This window comes from Mobula hypostoma, unplaced genomic scaffold (genome assembly GCF_963921235.1).
Source record: "Mobula hypostoma unplaced genomic scaffold, sMobHyp1.1 scaffold_64, whole genome shotgun sequence".
Taxonomy (NCBI): Eukaryota; Metazoa; Chordata; class Chondrichthyes; order Myliobatiformes; family Myliobatidae; genus Mobula; species Mobula hypostoma.
Window position 1 is genome coordinate 526,231 of NW_026948239.1, and position 19,855 is coordinate 546,085.

Genomic DNA, 19,855 nt, shown 5'->3' on the forward strand with positions numbered 1-19,855 from the left:
ACTAATATCTCCTACCTACACAATGTCTATATCCTATCAATCTTCCTCACACCCATGTGCCTATCCAAACATCTCTTAAAAGCCTCCAATGTATTTGCTTCCACCACCATAACAGACAGCACATTCCAAGCATCCACACCTCTCTGAGTAGAACAACTTACCCTAATATTTCCTTTGCATCTACTCCCTCACACCTTCATTGCATGTCCTCTGGTATTAGACATTTCTAACCAGTGAAAAGATTCTCGCTGTCTACTCTATCTATGTCTTCCATAATCTTATAAACCTCTATCTGATCTTCCCTCAGTCCCTACCACTCCATGGAGAACAACCCAAGATTTTCCACTAAAAACTGGATGATGATTGAATCCATTCCGACGAAAGGTTAGGAAACTGAATCACTAACATTTTTCCTCCCCCACAGCTGTTCCTTACCTGCTGAGTGTTCCTAGTGATTCCAGTTTCTATTTGTTACATTCACCCTGGAACATTTTAAATCTCCTGCGAATGGACCAGTGCACCAGCGCTCATTTTGTGAGAGTTGATAGAAGAGTAAAGAAACCAGAGCTTTTACCAGTGCATTATCCTGGGAGCAATTGTCCTGTTTTTCCCGGAAATGTATTCAGTACAGTTGTTGCTAACAAGGTTCACAAGAATATTCTGAGGAATAAGCTTTATGCATGTGGAGCATTTGATGGCCCTGGGCCTGTGTTCAGTGGAGTTCAGAGGGGTGGTGGTTGAGGTTCGGTGGGGGGTGGGAGAGGGAAGTTAGGGCGGGGTGATTATTTACACCAACTGAATAACAGCAAGTCTGGATGCAGTGGGAATGGAGAGGGTGTCTTTATTAGACGGAGAGTCTGGGATCTGAGAGTGCAGCCTCAGAATAAAGAAGCTGCACTTTAAAACTGAGGTGAGAGAAATTACTTCAGCCAAATGTTGGTTCACCTGTGGAATTTGATGCCACAGAGGGTGGTGGAGCCTGTCGTTGGGTGTATTTATGTTCTGGATTGCTTAATAGGCTGAGTGTTATAGCAGGGAAGCAAGAATACATAGTTAGAAAAAGAATCTTCCATGATTGATTATGAAGCGGACTGGAAATGACTGTATCACCTAATTCTACTCCGATGTATTATGATTTGTATCTTATACCATGACTGAACGCTGACTTCTTTGTATCCTATCACAAAGAAGAGAGAATCTGAAGTTTCTGGAAATCCAAGCAACACACACACAAAGTGCTGGAGGAACCCAGCAGGCCAGGCAGCGTCTATGGAAGAGAGTAGAGTCAACATACAGATTCTGCCTGGTCTGATGAGTTCCTCCAGCATTTTGTCTGTGTTCCTTTGTATCCCACGTCAGGCTTTGTAAAGTGTGAGGGGCAGTTACAGATATCTTCACTCGGATAATTATATGTGTATTCAATATTTAAATTTCAATGAGCTTAATGCTTTGTTCTCCTTTGTATTAGTAACATGCTTCATTATCTCTCTGGTTAAAGTTAGATCTGGGCTGAGAGATATATTGGAAGAAAAGCCCACGACTGGAAGAAAACCACAACTGAAGATGAGGGAACAGCAACAAGTGAACCAGCCTGAGGACTGAGAGCACCAACTGGAGAGAACCCTTCTGACTCAGGGTTTCCATTGATTCAGTCCGGAGAATGTTTGGTGAGTCTCATGTACTCAAACGCTAGTCCTTTAGATATTACATTTCTGTACCAAGGAAGGTAGGAAATAGCTGGGGTGAGACTGAATAAGCCTAGAAATACCATGTATGCCTCTATCAGACCCAGTTGCAATCATTCCAGATCTACTAATGTGCTGTCAGCATCAGCTCTGTGAAGCCACACACATTCCCTCATATTGTTTGCTCATTTCAAACATCATTTCTGATGTTTCCTTACTTGTCTGTGTTAGGTCACAATTATCTCAAAATGCGTTGAGAATTTCCTCCCTTTAGAAGACGCCACAGTTGTTTCCTGCTGTAGTGACTGCAGAAATGTGGAATTACCATGAACTGCAACAACATGTCATTGATTCCTCGGCATGGACAGAGTGGATGTGGCAAAGTTGTTTCCCATGATGGGGGAGTCCAGTACGAGGGGGCATGACTTAAGGATTGAAGGGCGGCCATTCAGAACAGAAATGCGAAGAAATTTTTTTAGCCAGAGGGTGGTGAATCTATGGAATTTGTTGCCATGGACGGCAGTTGAGGCCAAGTCACTGGGTGTATTTAAGGCAGAGATTGAAAGGTATCTGAGCAACCAGGGCATCAAAGGTTATGGTGAGAAGGCGGGGCAGTGGGACTAAATGGGAGAATGGATCAGCTCATGATAAAATGGCGGAGCAGACTCGATAGGCCGAATGGCCGACTTCTGCTCCTTTGTCTTATGGTCTTACGGTCTATTGCAAGCTGTAATGACATACTTGCTCTCGAGTATATCGTCGTGCAAGCCTCTGCTAAGAGCAAACCCTCTTGAAGCCAAATGTCCCAGCACCACATTTCATTCAGTCCTAACTAGCAAATGCTAATCAATAATTTACATTTACCTACCCGGTCGTTATCAAGTACTTTTCTACTAATAAATTGTCAGAACCTACAAATCTGTGATGAAGCAGAATTAGGTTTTACAATGAAGTTATGTTCCCATTTGACCCTGTACAAAAGGCACCGGTTATATCTGTACCTGAGATGAACAAATGTTCTTCCAGCCAGGACTGCTGGAGCTGCCGGGGTTGGTTTAAACTCAATCATTGCGGGATGGGAACTCAAGTGTTTGGTCAGATGATAGAAGAGTTGATATAACGGTAGATGCAATGTTCAGAGAGACTGTGGAAGGATCGGTTGTGGACAGGGCATCAGGTAGTGAGTTGGAAATGTGTTTACTTCAATGCAATAAGTATTAAGAATAAGAGTAACTTAGAACATGGTTCAGTACATGGATGGTACATGTTATCACCATTACACAGACCTGACTGTTACAAAGGCAGAATTGGAGTTTGGTGCTCCAGGTTTTAGTTGTTTCATAATTCATATGGGGGTGGGGGGTGAACGGGGGAGAATTCTCTGTACTAATTAGGGATGGTATCACAGCGACAGACACAGAGGACATCAATGTGTGAAAGTCAGAAACGGGAAGGGGGCTATCATTCTGGGGGTATTCTATAGGCCTCCCCCAAAGCCACAGGGATAATGAGAGCAGATAACTTGGCAGCATTGGGAAAGGTGCAAAAGCAACAAGGTTGTTATCATTGTTGACCTCAGCTTTCCTGATGTTGATCCCACCTCCTTGTTCCAAAATGTGTCAATGGGGCAGAATGCAGTGTGTGTCCAGAAAGGATTCTTGACACAGTATGTGGATGGGCTAACTGGAGGAGTTGCCATACTGCATCTATTATGAGGCAATGATGCTGGTCAGGTGACAGATGTCACGATGGGTGACCCTTTTGAGACAGTGACCACAACACCCCAACTTTTATCATAGTCATGGACAAGGATAGTAGCAGACCATACGAGACAGTATTTAATTAGTGGATGGATAGTTAGAATGGTATTCGGAGCAACTTGGGAGTGTAAATTGGGAAAACATTTTCAAAGGGAGATGCACAACGGAACTGTGAAAATTGTTTCAGGAACACTTGTGTGCTGTCGGAGCAGATTTGTTCCACACACAGTGAAAGAATGTTTATATAAGTGAGCCGTGGTTCACAAGAGATGGGGACATTTAAGCAAGAGGAAAAAGGAACCATTACTCAGGTTTAGGAAGCAACATTTTTCCATTGAGAGTCGGGGAGATTCAAACAAGAGGACATGAGTTGAGAGTTAAAGGGCAAGAGTTTAGGGGTAACATGAGGGGGAACTTCTTTACTCAGTGAGTGGGAGCTGTGTGGAACGAGCTTCCAGCAGAAGTGGTTGAGACAGGTTCAATGTTGTCGTTTAGAGTTAAATTGGATAGATATATGGACAGGAAAGGAATGGAGGGTTATGGGCTGAGTGCAGGTCGCTGGGACTGGGTGAGAGTAAGAGTTCGGCACGGACTAGAAGGGCTGAGATGGCCTGTTTCCGTGCTGTAATTGTTATATGGTTATATGGTTATAAAAGCAAGGCACTAGAGAATTATGAGGTAGCCTGGAAGGAGCTTAAGAAGTGACTTAGAGGTTGAAGGGAACTTGAGGTGTCCTTGGGAGGTAGGATGAAGGAAAGCCCAAGGCGTTCTACATGTGGGTGATGAAGAGGAGGGTGAATAGATTGAGGGTAGGACTAGGACTACTCAGGGGCAAAGGTGGAAACGTGCCTGGAGGATGCCGTGATTGGTGAGGTGCTTAATGAATGCTTTGTTTCAGAGTTACCAATGAGATGGACAGTGATTGTGACGATAACATAGCAACATGGCAATGTTCAGAAAGAGATGTTGTACAATCTACCAATACACACCACATTACTAGAGGAAGTGAGGGGGGAGGTTACCAGGCATTGACAATGATCATTGTATCCTCTCTGGCCACAGGGGTAGTAACACATGATTGGAGGCCGTCAAATATTGTTCCGTAATTCAATAAACCCATTGGGTTTAATCCTGGGGATTATAGACCAGTGAGTGTTACATTGGGCGTGGGCCAACCCTTGGAACGGATACTTGGGGACAGGAATTTTGAGCGTTTGGAGAAGCATAAACTTACTACGGGTTGCCATTTTGGCTTTTTGATGGTGAGTGGAGAAAATGGAAGGGGAGGTGCCGGAGATAATTTTCCACAATATGGACCAGTCACAGACAGAATATCTACCAACACTTGGATCGACAGAGACTGATCAGGAGTCACCATGGCATTGTGCATGGAAAGTTGTGTTGAACAATACTGTTTAAGGTTTTGAAGATGATTGTCGCTGAGGGTGGGGGAGTGGATGTTGTACATTGAACTCCAGTAAAGCCTTTGGCAAGATGCCTCATGACAGCTTGGTCTGGAAGATAAGGTCCCATGCGGTGCAGAGAGAGAAAATTAGATGGATTTAAAAATTGCCTTGAAAGTAGCAAGCAAAGAGTGGTGGTTGAAGATTTCTCCTCAGAATGGAGGCGAGTAACTAGTGGTGTACCGCAAAGCTACAAGCTGGGACATTTGATATTCATTATTTGATAGCAATGATTTGAATGCAAGTGCACAAGGCTTGACCAGTAAGTTCGTGGATGTAATAAAATTTGTAGATGGTACTCACAGTGAAGATTATCGTAGCTTATAGGGTATCTAAATGGGCAGAGGAGTGGTAAATAGATTGTAAAACCAACACGAGCAGCAACGGTTCCACGCAGAGTTTGGTGATGATGTGGAGAGACCTGACAGAGGAAGTGGATGAGGCAGGCACAATTGTATCATTCTAGAAGCAGTTGGGATCTGTAGATGGAGTGAAGAGTCCAGGAGGCAAATGGGCCCGACACAGGAAATTGGGACCATCTCTGTGGGCACTGTGGTCAGCATTGTCTGGATGGGCTGAAGGGACTGTATCTGTGCTCTGTTGCTCTCTGACTGTCAGTAAGATTCGTCAGATATTGTTGGACAGACATACAGACATGGTGTGAGAGTTGATGTTAACAGGGAATGTTTGGTCCCTAAGCCAACTGCTGCTCTGATGCAGGGAATGGCAATACCGTCACATTTTCAAAGTAATCCGACTCTCTCTGACTCACTGTCTGCATGTTGTGTGTAATTCAGGGCATCACCAGCAGGTAGAGCTGTCCTGCACTGCGACCAAAGTGTAAACAAGACGACGACAATCAACAATCGTCAGTCAGAATCAGAATGGCTACAGGTACATTCACTGGGATCTTTATAATTAAACCTCTGCCCTGTTGGTGCACAATAGTTCAGATGAAGAAACTTACACAGGTGCTAACAGGGCAGAGAAAAGTTTCATCAAGCAGTGTCATTGATCCAACTGGTCAAGCGGCTTTGTGCAATCGTTCAGTCGAACAATTGTGATAACACAACATTTCAGGTTTTGGCAGGGCAGCTATCAACTCCCACCTCGATGCACAAAGTAGATCAGGGGAATTTTCCAAACTCTTTTCTATAACCGAGCTGAGAACATTGCCAGCCTTGGAAATGGCTGAGGATCAGGAGACACTTCATTTGAGATAAACCTGTGGTCTGGTTTGGTGCATCACTGTCTGGTATGGAGGGGCTACTGCAGAGGACCGAAAGAAGCTGCTGAAGGTTGTAAATCTTGTCAGCTCCATCCTGGGTACTAGCCTACAAAGTACCCAAAACATCTTCAGGAAACGGTGTCTCAGAAAGGCAGCGTCCATTATTAATGACCTCCAGCACTCAGGGTATGCCCTTTTCTCACTGTTACTATCAGAAAGCAGGTACAGAAGCCTGAAGGCACACATTCAACTACTCAGGAACAGCTTATTCCCCTCTGCCATCCAATTCCCAAATGGACATTCAATCTTTGGACACTACCTTACTTTTTTTTAAAATATACAGTCTTTCTGTTTTAGTACGTTTTTAAAAAAAAATCTTTTCAATATATGTAATTGGTTTACTTGTTTATTTATTATTATTATTATTTATTTTATTCATTATTATTTTTTCCTGCAAGATTATGTATTGCATTGAACTGCTGCTGCTAAGTTAACAAGTTTCACTTCACATGCCGGTGATAATAAACCTGATTCTGATTCTGTTTTAATACCCCAATCCATGTCTGGTCTGTGGCCAAATGGTGAACGTGAGTTCTCAATATTTCCCTCTTGAGATGATCTGCTACCTGAATTTAAATTCCCAGTGTCTCCGATGGGAGACCCGGTGTAACCAATGACCAACTGTCTCTGTCTCCGGTGGGCATTGTGATTGAGCTCAACTCTGTGATTCCAGGTGCAATAAAACAGAGATTACAGCCGGGAAACAGGCCCTTCGGCCCAATGAATTCATGCTGTTCTAAATGCGTCTCAGCTTGTGCAATTTCCCAGCAGCTTTTCCCAAATTTCTCTTGCAGACTTCTTTTATCCATTTTCCTGCCCACATCTTCTCAACTCTAATTTTATTTGTGTTACAGCCTCCTCTGGCTGCATGTAATTTATACCCATCATCTTCCACAAGAAAAGTTGCCCCTTCGGTCCCTTTTGAATGAATGAATGAAATTTTATTTTGGTCAGTACAAACATAACAAAAAAAATCATAAGACAAAATTAAATAATAAAAAAAAGGAAGCAATGATATTCTTTAACACTGACAAAGGGTGTAAGCTGAAGCTACAGCTTATTACGCCTAGCCCTCTTACTTATACAAAAAACATATTTGGAGTCAATCATCACATCAAAAAAAATCATAATCTTTCAACACAAAATCCAATTCCAAGTATCATTTGTTTACATTACTCCCATTCATTTTAAATCATGTATTTTTATATTTGGTCATTAAATTATTTTTAAATATTTTTTTAAACTTGTTAAGTGTGGTGCATGTTTTTAAATTCTCACTACAACTGTTCCATAGATTCACCCCTCTGACTGAAATACAATCATTTTTTTTCGCATTTGTTCTTATCCTTTGTTTTTGAAATGTACATGTTCCTCTCAAATCATGTTGACTTTTTCTCATTTTAAACAACCTTTGGATACCTTGTAGTAACACTACATTTTTTACTTTATACATAATTTTAAATTCCTGCCCTCGAGTCTCAGACTCCCCTAACCTGGGAAAAAGACTATGACTATCCACTCCATCTGCACCCCTGATTACTTTATGTACGTGTGTAAGGTCACCCTTCAAGCTCCCCTGATCCAGGGCAAACTGTCCCAGTCGAACCATATAACACAAAAACCAAACAGCCCCGTCCAGTAACGTACTTGTCAATCTCCTCGACACTCTTTCCATCTGAATCACATCCAATCTATAGATTAGCAACTGCAACAGCGAGACTTTAAGTTTAGCTACGAGAACTGCACGCTAGACTCACCCTTTGCCAATGACTTGTATAGTGGTTACATGACAATCATCATCCAGGAGACGGGATGGGACCCAGGGCACCAGGCATCAAGGCAATGGTCAGTCTGTGACCCAGGGGACAAGACAATGTGTGACAAAGCAAACGGAGAACGTGTGATCTAGGGGATCGGACCATGAGTAATCCAGTGGCTTGTTTGTGAGTGACGCAGGTGACTGGACAGTTTGTGACCCAGGGAGATTTATGTTTGTGGAAAATAATCCCAGTGATAATTCCCGGTATCACCTGATGCCGTTCCATTAATAACCGCTGGTTATCAGTGTGTTCAACTAATGCGTAGTCGGTGATCAGTGTTACTGTGTCTATCCAGTTTATTTTCTGGGACTGGATGTGTCCAGACACCGGCTTATCGTGATGGTCACCTAGCAGGAAGTGTGGTTCACATTCACCAGCACAGTCCCACTCCAAATCTGGTCAGCCAGAGTCTCGGCTCCATTGCAGACACGCATTGTGAGTCCTTGTTCGAGTATAAATCACACTAAACCTGCTATTCATAATTTCTTTCAGGTGGGAAATTAAATCGGGTACGGAAAGTACTCAAGAGGTTTTTACCAGGCAACTCGCCGAGGGAAGATGATCGGGACATGGTAAGCAAGGTACCACAGCAAGGTCAGATTGAGAGCAATGTCCCAATGGAATGCGGTCTGGCCGCAGCGGAAGTGGAGCAAATTCAGCCCAGACACAGTGACGTCAGAGACACTGAGCAGGACCCTGGAACCGGTACAAGTGAGGCGACTGTCTGTCAGCCCAGACACAGTGACGTCAGAGACACTGAGCAGGACCCTGGAACCGGTACAAGTGAGGCGACTGTCTGTCAGCCCAGAGACAGTGACGTCAGAGACACTGATCAGGACCCTGGAACCAGCGCAAGTCAGGTGACTGTCTGTCAGCCCAGAGACAGTGACGTCAGAGACACTGATCAGGACCCTGGAACCGGTACAAGTGAGGCGACTGTCTGTCAGCCCAGAGACAGTGACGTCAGAGACACTGAGCAGGACCCTGGAACCGGTAGAAGTGAGGCGACTGTCTGTCAGCCCAGAGACAGTGACGTCAGAGACACTGAGCAGGACCCTGGAACCGGTACAAGTGAGGCGACTGTCTGTCAGCCCAGAGACAGTGACGTCAGAGACACTGAGCAGGACCCTGGAACCGGTACAAGTGAGGCGACTGTCTGTCAGCCCAGAGACAGTGACGTCAGAGACACTGATCAGGACCCTGGAACCGGTACAAGTGAGGCGACTGTCTGTCAGCCCAGAGACAGTGACGTCAGAGACACTGATCAGGACCCTGGAACCGGTACAAGTGAGGCGACTGTCTGTCAGCCCAGAGACAGTGACGTCAGAGACACTGAGCAGGACCCTGGAACCGGTACAAGTGAGGTGACTGTCTGTCAGCCCAGAAGCTCATCGAACACAGAATTGTCAAGTCCCCAACAAGGAGCAGGTGAGTGAAATATGAGGGTGATGTGTTCGCAGAATGAGGCAGGAAGCGGGTAAATGTGATTCCTTGTTGGAGGGTTGGTTAGAGAAGGGAAATGTGTCGGTGTGGTGAATGTGGTGTAGTGAGGCACCCGTTAACCCCACTACAGGAAATGTACCACCTGCTCTGATGATTTCCAGGATGTGTATTAGAGGAAATGCAGCTGTCCGGATAAGAGAGTATTTCCAGGAGTTGAGTTATGAGAAATGTATTCGCCAGGATGGAGAGAGTGTTTCTGGGAAGCGATTATCCTTGACTGTCCCAACATTTATTGCCCATCTTAAACTGCTATAGGTGAGTGGGTGGGACGGTGGGAGAGACAGGGTTCTGGTGTATGTGATCCTTCTGGTAACGTCATGCCCAGCGCATTGATGGGTCGGTTTTAGTCCAGTGTCGGAGATTAGGACAAAATCCATGTTTCCAGTTGAAGGCAGGTGAACACTGAGGTTCAAGACATGACTGGTTTGTTGACAATAGACAATAGGTGCAGGAGTTGGCCATTCAGCCCTTAAAGCCAGCACCACGATTCACTGTGAAGTTGAGTTGGGTGAGAGCGGTGGAGATAAGCAATATTTCAGTTTGAGTCGACATTCTCTTTTTATATTTGCAGAGCCAGGGTTTACAATCTCTGACCTCCTGGCACAGGGGGAGGAATATCGACTGTACCAACTGACAAAGTTCTACAGAGACAGACTCATACAAGCAATTGAAGAAAAGGTTGAAAGACTCGGTTGGATGTTGACAAAGGAGGGACATTTCAGTAGAGAAGAAAATGAGGTGAGTGTATTTAGTGTATTAGAATAGTACAGCACAGTACAGGCCCTTCGGCCCACAACATTGTGCCAACCCTCAAACCCTGCCTCCCATATAAGCCCCCACCTATATTCCTCCATATACCTGTCTAGTAGTCTCTTAAACTTCACTAGTGTATCTGCCTCTACCACTGATTCAGGCAGAGAATTCCACGCACCAACCACTCTCTGAGTAAAAAACCTTCCTCTAAAATCCCCCTTGAACTTCCCACCCCTTACCTTAAAGCCATGTCCTCTTGTATTGAGCAGTGGTGCCCTGGGGAAGTGGCGCTGGCTATCCACTCTATCTATTCCTCTTATTCTCTTGTATATCTCTATCATGTCTCCTCTCATTCTCCTTCTCTCCAAAGAGTAAAGCCCTAGCTCCCTTAATCTCTGATCATAATGCATATTTTCTAAACCAGGCAGCATCCTGGTAAATCTCCTCTGTACCCTTTCCAATGCTTCCACATCCTTCACCGAACTCCCACTGCAGTTTGAGAGGGAGAAGGTAAAGTTAGATGTATCCATATTACAGTGGAATAAAGGAATCACAGAGGCATGAGAGAGGAACTGGACAAAAATAAATTGGAAGAGGACACTAGCAGAGGCAAAAACAAAGCAGGAGTAGGTGAAGATTCTGGGAGCGATTCAGAAGGCACAGGTAGAGGTAGATAATCTGAAATGTATTGTCACCAAACTGCTGGTATCAGAGGGAATAGTGATCAATATTCACCTGCTGCATGTTCTGTCTGGGAGCTCTACATGACAATGGAGACTTTGATCTCTGATTGTCTTCAGCAGATCTGTTTTCAGCTGTTAAGGTGGGGAGCACTGGGAACTACAGCGTCACCTTTTCCTCTCACACCTGCTGTGTTTATCAGTGTGGTGCAAATGCAGGGGCTGCATATCTAGACTGTTGAACAGGCATTCAGTCTAAAACTAATTTTGCATCTTATCAGGACCGTTGGTTAAATTCATCCCAAATCATTAATTCAGGATGAATATTAAACTGTCAGATTGTAAATTGGGCCAACCAGCTTCACTGCGGTACTTGAGGGAGGGAACCCTGCTAACCACAGCTGGTCTGGTCTCCATATGAGTTCCCAAACAATTAGTGGCTAACTTGTCATAGTCATACGAAAGTATAGCACAGCAACAGGCCCTTTGGCCCGTCTATTCCATGCCAGACTACTGAAACTGCCTATTCCCATTGACCTGCAATGGGTCCTGGTGCTCTATACCCTTATCATTCATGTATCTATCCAGACTTCTCTTAATCGCTTGTACCACTTGCGCTGCTGGCTCGTTCCACAATCTCACCACCCTCTGAGTGAAGATGTTTCCCATCACTTACCCTATCTATACACCTCATAATTTTGTGTACCTCTATGAAATCACCCTTCAATCTTCTGTGTTCCAAGGCATAAAGTCCTAACCTGTTCAGTCTTTCCTTATACCTCAGGTCCTCCAGTCCTGGCAACATCCTTGTAAAATTTTTTTCTGTACTCTTCCAACCTTCTTTACATCTGTCCTCGAAATAGATGATTGGATTTGCACACAATACTAAAAACTAGGCCTCAACACTGTCGTATACATGTTCAACGTCATATCTCACCTCCAGTACTCAACATTTTCATTTATGAAGGCTAGTGTGACAAATACTTTCTGTCCAATCTATCAACCTTTGCTGCCACTTTTAATGATTATGGACCTGTTCTCTCAGATCACTTTGTTCTACCACACCCCTCAGTGCCCTACCGGTCACTGTATAAGATTGACCCTGCTTGGTCCTTCCAAAGTGCAACATGTCGCACTTGTCTGTATTAATTTGCTTCAGTCATTTTCAGCCCATTTCTCAGCTGGTTTAGACATCACTGCAAGCTTTGGTAGTCTTCCTCACTCTCCACTACACTTCCCCACTCTTGGTGTCATACGCAAATTCGCTGATCCAATTAACCACACTTTCATCCAGATCATCGATACGGATGACAAACAACAACGGACCCAGCACCGATCCCTGTGGCACCGCACATATTACAAATTCCCAGTCAGAGATTCAACAGTCTATAACCATAGAACCATAACCATAGAACCATAGAAACTACAGCACAGAAACAGGCCCTTTGGCCCTTCTTGGCTGTGCTGAACCATTTTCTGCCTAGTCCCACTGACCTGCACACAGAACATATCCCTCCATACACCTCCCATCTATGTATCTGTCCAATTTATTCTTAAATGTTAAAAAAGAACCCGCATTTACCACCTCGTCTGGCAGCTCATTCCATACTCCCACCATTCTCTGTGTGAAGAAGCCCCCCCCTAATTTTGCCTTTAAACTTTTCCCCCCTCACCCTTAACCCATGTCCTCTGGTTTTTTTCTCCCCTTGCCTCGGTGGAAAAAGCCTGCTTGCATTCACTCTATCTATACCCATCATAATTTTATATACCTCTATCAAATCTCCCCTCATTCTTCTACGCTGCAGGGAATAAAGTCCTAACCTATTCAACCTTTCTCTGTAACTGAGTTTCTCAAGTCCCGGCAACATCCTTGTAAACCTTCTCTGCACTCTTTCAACCTTATTTATATCCTTCCTGTAATTTGGTGACCAAAACTGAACACAATACTCCAGATTCGGCCTCACCAATGCCTTATACAACCTCATCATAACATTCTAGCTCTTATACTTAATACTTCGATTAATAAAGGCCAATATACCAAAAGCTCTCTTTACAACCCTATCTACCTGTGACGCCACTTTTAGGGAATTTTGTATCTGTATTCCCAGATCCCTCTGTTCCACTGCACTCCTCAGTGCCTTACCATTAACCCTGTATGTTCTACCTTGGTTTGTCCTTCCAACGTGCAATACCTCACACTTATCAGTATTAACTCCATCTGCCATTTTTCAGCCCATTTTCCCAGCTGGTCCAAGTCCCTCTGCAGGCTCTGAAAACCTTCCTCACTGTCTACTACACCTCCAATCTTTGTATCATCAGCAAACTTGCTGATCCAATTTACCACATTATCATCCAGATCATTGATATAAATGACAAATAACAATGGACCCAGCACTGATCCCTGTGGCACACCACTAGTCACAGGCCTCCACTCGGAGAAGCAATTCTCTACTACCACTCTCTGGCTTCTTCCATCGAGCCAATGTCTAATCCAATTTACCACCTCTCCATGCATACCTAGCCACTGAAATTTCCTAACTAACCTCCCATGCGGGACCTTGTCAAAGGCCTTACTGAAGTCCATGTAGACAATATCCACTGCCTTCCCTTCATCCACTTTCCTGGTAACCTCCTCGAAAAACTCCAACAGATTGTTCAAACATGACCTACCACGTACAAACCCATGTTGACTCTCCCTAATAAGTCCCTGTCTATCCAAATGCTTGTAGACTCTGTCTCTTAGTACTCCCTCCAATAACTTACCTACTACTGACGTTAAGCTCACCGGCCTATAATTTCCCAGATTACTTTTCGATCCTTTTTTAAATAACAGAACAACATGAGACACTCTCCAATCCTCCGGCACTTCACCCGTAGACAGTGACATTTTAAATATTTCTGCCAGGGCCCCCGCAATTTCAACAGTAGTCTCCTTCAAGGTCCGAGGGAATACCCTGTCAGGTCCCGGGGATTTATCCAGTTTAATTTTCCTCAAGACAGCAAGCACCTCCTCCTTTTCAATCTGTACAGTTGCATGGTCTCACTACTTGATTCCCTCAATTCCATAGATTTCATGCCAGCTTCCTTAGTAAATACAGATGCAAAAAACCTATTTAAGATCTCCCCCATTTCCTTTGGTTCCGCACAAAGCCAACCACTCTGATCTTCAAGAGGACCAATTTTATCCCTTACAATCCTTTTGCTCTTAATATACTTGTAAAAGCTCTTTGGATTATCCTTCACTTTGACTGCCAAGGCAACCTCATGTCTTCTTTTTGCCCTCCTGATTTCTTTCTTTAGTATTTTCTTGCACTTCTTATACTCCTCATGCACTTGATTTACCCCCTGTTTCCTACACATTTCATACAACTCCCTCTTCTTCTTTATCAGAGTTGCAATATCCCTTGAGAACCACGGTTCCTTATTCCTATTCAATTTGCCTTTAATCCTGACAGGAACATACAAACTCTGCACTCTCAAAATTTCCCCTTTGAAGGCTTACCACCTACCAATCACATCTTTGCACTCTCTGTCTTCTTCCAAAAAGCCATTGTCTAATCGAAATTACTAGTTTACCTTGACTGCTGAGCAACTGCACTTTCTTGACCACCCTCCTTTGCGGTACCTTGTCAAATGTCGTGCTAAAGTCCATGCAGACAACACCCACTTCCTTCCATTCATCAACTTTCCTGGTAACTTCCTGGTTCAACATTCAGATTGGTTAGACATGAACTACCACGCACAAAGCTGATATCGCATGACATCAAAAATCAATAGGTTGTCCTAAAAGGACATATATATCAAAAGAACCTTTTGGTAAGCTATTTTACATTATTAGCGAGCACCCCTTCATATTTCATATTCTACTTATTGCTTTTTAGTTGCTTTTTGCTGGTTAGTAAAAGCTTCCCAGTCCTCCAGCTTTGAACTATATTTTGCTATATTCTATGCCCTCTCCTTTGCTTTTGTGCTGCATTGACTTCCTCGTCAGCCACGGTTGATCATCCTCCCTTTGGAATAATTCTTCATATTTGGGAATATCTACCTCTACCTGTGTCTTCTGAATCGCTCCCAGAATCTTCATCTATTCCTGCTTTGCTGTTGCCTCTGCTAATGTCCTCTTCCAATTTATTTTTGCCCAGCTCCTCTCTCATGCCTCTGTAATTCCTTGATTCCAGTGTAAAACTGATACATCTAACTTTACCTTCTCCCTCTCAAACTGCAGTGTCAGTTCTGCTATTTTATGATCACTGCCTCTGAAGGGTTTATTTACCTTAAGCTCCCCAATCAAATCTGGTGCAATACACAACACACAGACTCCAGATCCAACTTTCCTATAGTGGGCTCAACCATAGGCTTCTCTCAAAAGCCATCTCATAGGCATTCTATAAATTCCCTCACTTGGGATTCAGCACTGACCTGATTTTCCAAAGCTACCTGCATATTGAAATTCCCCATGACTATTTTCACATTGACCTCTTTACATGCCTCTTCTCTCTCCCACTGTAATGTGTATCCCACATCCCGGTTACTGTTCCATCAGGGTCATTTTTTCCTACGCAATATCTTAACAGCTACACCGTCCAATCTGCTATCACTTCTTTAGAAGGACTTTTCAGTTTTTTTATGACAACAGAGTCAACCCAACCCTTTCACCCACCTGCCTCTCCTTTCGATTAAATATTTATCTTTGGATGTGAGCACACAAATATGATCTTCTTTCAGCCACGATTCAGTGATGCCCACCATCCATTTTTTTTGCTCCCTCGCTCTCCCCGTCTTCCGTTCTTGTTGTCACATCTTTTTGATGTAATGTTGCACATTGATGGATAAGTAAATTAATCACATTGAATATACTGCAGGGTGTCAGTAAATCCTTATTCTTTCACAATACTGATTTAGAATTTCCCTCAGTTACTGTTTCTCTGTTAACGACTGAACCCAGAGAGGATCGGGCAGCAGCCCAGTGACTGCATCTGTTCTGAAGCTACTGGGACCATGAACAGATATTTTCCTGCACATTCTCCATGTCTGTCTGTCTGCTCCACAGTAAATTTATTACTTTCCTTTTCTAGAAAGTCACCGAACTGACAGAGAAGGGAAACCGGACAGAGAGTTCCAGACTCTTCCTCAGTTTGGTGATGGGTAAAGGCTCCCAGGCCCGGAGGGCGATGTGGGAATCCTTTGTGACATGGAGGACTGAGTTACCGAAATTGGACAGAATACTGAGGGAAATACAGGAACTTGGTACGTTAAAAGCATGCACGAAACACAAAGGCACATTGAAATAAACATTTTAGTTATTTTAATTATTTTAGCTCTGTTTCCATGGATTCTTTCTATATTTAAACAGGTCCTGATCCACAGGAATACGTGAACATCACCCAAGGGTTATCTGAATTACCCACTGAACTGATAGGTGAGTGATGAAATGCTCAGCTCAAACCGCACCTCAGGTGTTATACTGTGACTTGGCAAAACCTGGGAATCAAAATTCGCCATTAGCCATTCGCTGATCTCTGGATTGAAGTAACAATTCAAAGTATCTCTCTTTGCAGCCTGAATATTCTACATTGTATTTTTCTATTAATCCATCTGTTGGTTCTGCTGAAGCCTTCACTCCAGGTGCTAATGCTCTGGGAATGCCCACACACCCCAGGCAGGCTCCTGATACACTGTATGACCCAGTCCAGGTGAGTTTTCTATCTTCAGACCTTCCATCTTCCAAGCCCCTTTTCCTTCGTAATAGCACGACACACAATTCTGTTCACTGATGTTCATTACTTTTTGTAATTCCGCTAGTGACTTCCACAGCGTTTGTCTGCCATTTCCTTTTCACCCGTTACTGCAACTACAACATCATTTTTCAGCGGTCCGATATCGACCCTCTCCCTTTTTGTTTTAACTCTTTATATATCTGGGAAAGATAAAAAAAAACAACACTTTGGTATCCTTTCTTATATTATTGACCATATCCTTGCATTTGCTGTAAATTCATGTATATTTTACTCCGCAAATCCTCTCAACCCCATTATCCCGCCTTCTGTAAATGTTGACGCTCTTCCTAATCAGGAACATATCGACCTGCATTTTAAATATATCCAATGACGTGTCTTCCTCTGCAGTCCATGACAATAATTTCACAGATTCACCACCCGCCAGCCAAGACATTTCTCCCAGTGTGCGTCCCCGCCAGCCAGGACAATTCCCCACAGTTCCCAAGCATATTAATTTTCTGTATGAACCTCCCATGTGGGACCTTGTCAAAGACTCTACCAGTATACAAGTAGACTTGTGTAGACCTGTAGTGGTGTGCCACAGGGATCAGTGCTGGGTCCATTGTTATTTGTCATCTGTATCAATGATATATATTAATGACTTGGATGAGGGAATTAAATGCAGCATCTCCAAGTTTGCGGATGACACGAAGCTGGGCGGCAGTGTTAGCTTGAGGAGGATGCTAAGAGGATGCAGGGTGACTTGAATAGGTTGGGTGAGTGGGCAAATCCATGGCAGATGCAAGTTAATGTGGATAAATGTGAAGTTATCCACTTTGGTGGCAAAAATAGGAAAACAGATTATTATCTGAATGGTGGCCGATTAGGAAAAGGGGAGGTGCAACGAGACCTGGGTGTCATTATACACCAGTCATTGAAAGTGGGCATGCAGGTACAGCAGGCGGTGAAAAAGGCGAATGGCATGCTGGCATTTATAGCGAGAGGATTCGAGTACAGGAGCAGGGAGGTGCTACTGCAGTTGTACAAGGCCTTGGTGAGACCACACCTGGAGTATTGTGTGGAGTTTTGGTCCCCTAATCTGAGGAAAGACATCCTTGCCATAGAGGGAGTACAAAGAAGGTTCACCAGATTGATTCCTGGGATGGCAGGACTTTCATATGAAGAAAGACTGGATGAACTGGGCTTGTACTCGTTGGAATTTAGAAGATTGAGGGGGGATCTGATTGAAACGTATAACATCCTAAAGGGATTGGACAGGCTAGATGCAGGAAGATTGTTCCCGATGTTGGGGAAGTGCAGAACGAGGGGTCACAGTTTGAGGATAAAGGAGAAGCCTTTTAGGACCGAGATTAGGAAAAACTTCTTCACACAGAGAGTGGTAAATCTGTGGAATTCTCTGCCACAGGAAACAGTTGAGGCCAGTTCATTGGCTATATTTAAGCGGGAGTTAGATAGGGCCCTTGCGGCTACGGGGATCAGGGGGTATGGAGGGAAGGCTCTGAGTTGGATGATCAGCCATGATCATAATAAATGGTGGTGCAGATCGAAGGGCCGAATGGCCTACTCCTGCACCTATTTTTCTATAATGTGGTAAATTGGATCAGCAAATTTGCTGATGATACAAAGACTGGAGGTGTAGTGGACAGTGAGGAAGGTTTTCAAAGCTTGCAGAGGGACTTGGACCAGCTGGAAAGATGGGCTGAAAAATGGCAGATGGAGTTTAATAACAGACAAGTGTGAGGTATTGCACTTTGGAAGGACAAACCACGGTAGAAGTTACAGGGTAAATGGTAAGGCACTGAGGAGTGCAGTAGAACAGGTATCTGGCAATACAGATACAAAATTCTCTAAAAGTAGCGTCACAGGTAGATAGGGTCGTAAAGAGAGCTTTTGGTACTTTGGCCTTTATTAATCAAGGTATTGAATATAAGAGCTGGAATGTTATGATGAGGTTGTATAAGGCATTGGTGAGGCCGAATCTGGAGTATTGTATTCAGTTTTAGTCACCACATTACAGGAAGGATACTAATAAGGTCGAAAGAGTGCAGAGAAGGTTTACAAGGATGTTGCCGGGTCTTCAGAAACTCAGTTACAGAGAAAGGTTGAATAGGTTAGGACTTTATTCCCTGGAGCGTAGAAGAATGAGGGGAGATTTGATAGAGGTATGTAAAATTATGATGGGTATAGATAGAGTGAATGCAAGCAGGCTTTTTCCACCGAGGCAAGGGGAGAAAAAAAAACAGAGGACATGGGTTAAGGGTGAGGGGGGAAAAGTTTAAAGGGAACATGGGGGGGCTTCTTCACACAGAGAGTGGTGGGAGTATGGAATGAGCTGCCAGACGAGGTGGTAAATGCGGGTTGTTTTTTAACATTTAAGAATAAATTGGACAGATTGCAGACAAGTGTGATGTGTTGCACTTTGGAAGGACCAAGCAGGGTCGGTCTTATACAGTTACTGGTACGGCACTGAGGAGTGCGGTAGAGCGAAGTGATCTGGGAATACAGGTCCATAATCATTAAAAGTTTTGGATGGGGTTTGCGTCTTGACAACTTGATTGAGTTCCTCCAGGATGTGACAAAGGTGATGGATGAAGTTACACATGGATGTTGTCTAGAAACCATAGAAACCATAAAAATTCTACAGCACAGAAACAGGTCTTTTGGCCCTTCTTGTCTGTGCTGAACCCCAAACCACCTCAAACATTCTCTCTTTCATACTCCCATGGGGCAGAAGATATAAAAGGCTGAAGGTATGTACCACCAGTCTCAAGGTCAGCTTTAATTCTGCATTTATAAGACTACTGAATGGTCACCTACTATGTTATTATTGGCTCTTAATAATAATAAGACAATTATATAATTGTAGCATCGTGCATCCCGTAACTAATAACAACTCACTGAGATAACCGCAATATACTCACAGGAGAGCAGTAAGAATACCTTTCGGGTATGAACAACAGATAACAGATTATGTAATTCTATTTCAAAACCTGTGGAAAGCAGAAATCTTTCAGTGTAATATTGTCTATCAAAAAAACATTTGATTCTCTCCCTCACATGGTTAAGAGAAGTTACAAATAGATATGAAATTCATCCAATACTTGTGAAATTTCTACAACATCTGATGACTCATTGGCGTAAAATAATCGTCCTATTAACAACCAC

The 19,855-nt window shown here is 43.6% G+C and overlaps 1 protein-coding gene across 1 annotated transcript in view; it reads left to right on the forward strand.

Moving 5' to 3' along the window:
• The window catches only part of LOC134342133 (NACHT, LRR and PYD domains-containing protein 3-like), a 67,634-nt gene that overhangs the window by 19,054 nt on the left and 28,725 nt on the right, over positions 1-19,855 (forward strand). Inside the window, 6 exon segments of the mRNA XM_063040091.1 lie at positions 1,499-1,667; positions 5,706-5,802; positions 8,509-9,444; positions 10,091-10,257; positions 16,028-16,199; positions 16,306-16,371. Of these exon segments, the coding sequence (XP_062896161.1) occupies positions 5,793-5,802; positions 8,509-9,444; positions 10,091-10,257; positions 16,028-16,199; positions 16,306-16,371 (1,351 nt within the window). The 5' untranslated portion in view covers positions 1,499-1,667; positions 5,706-5,792.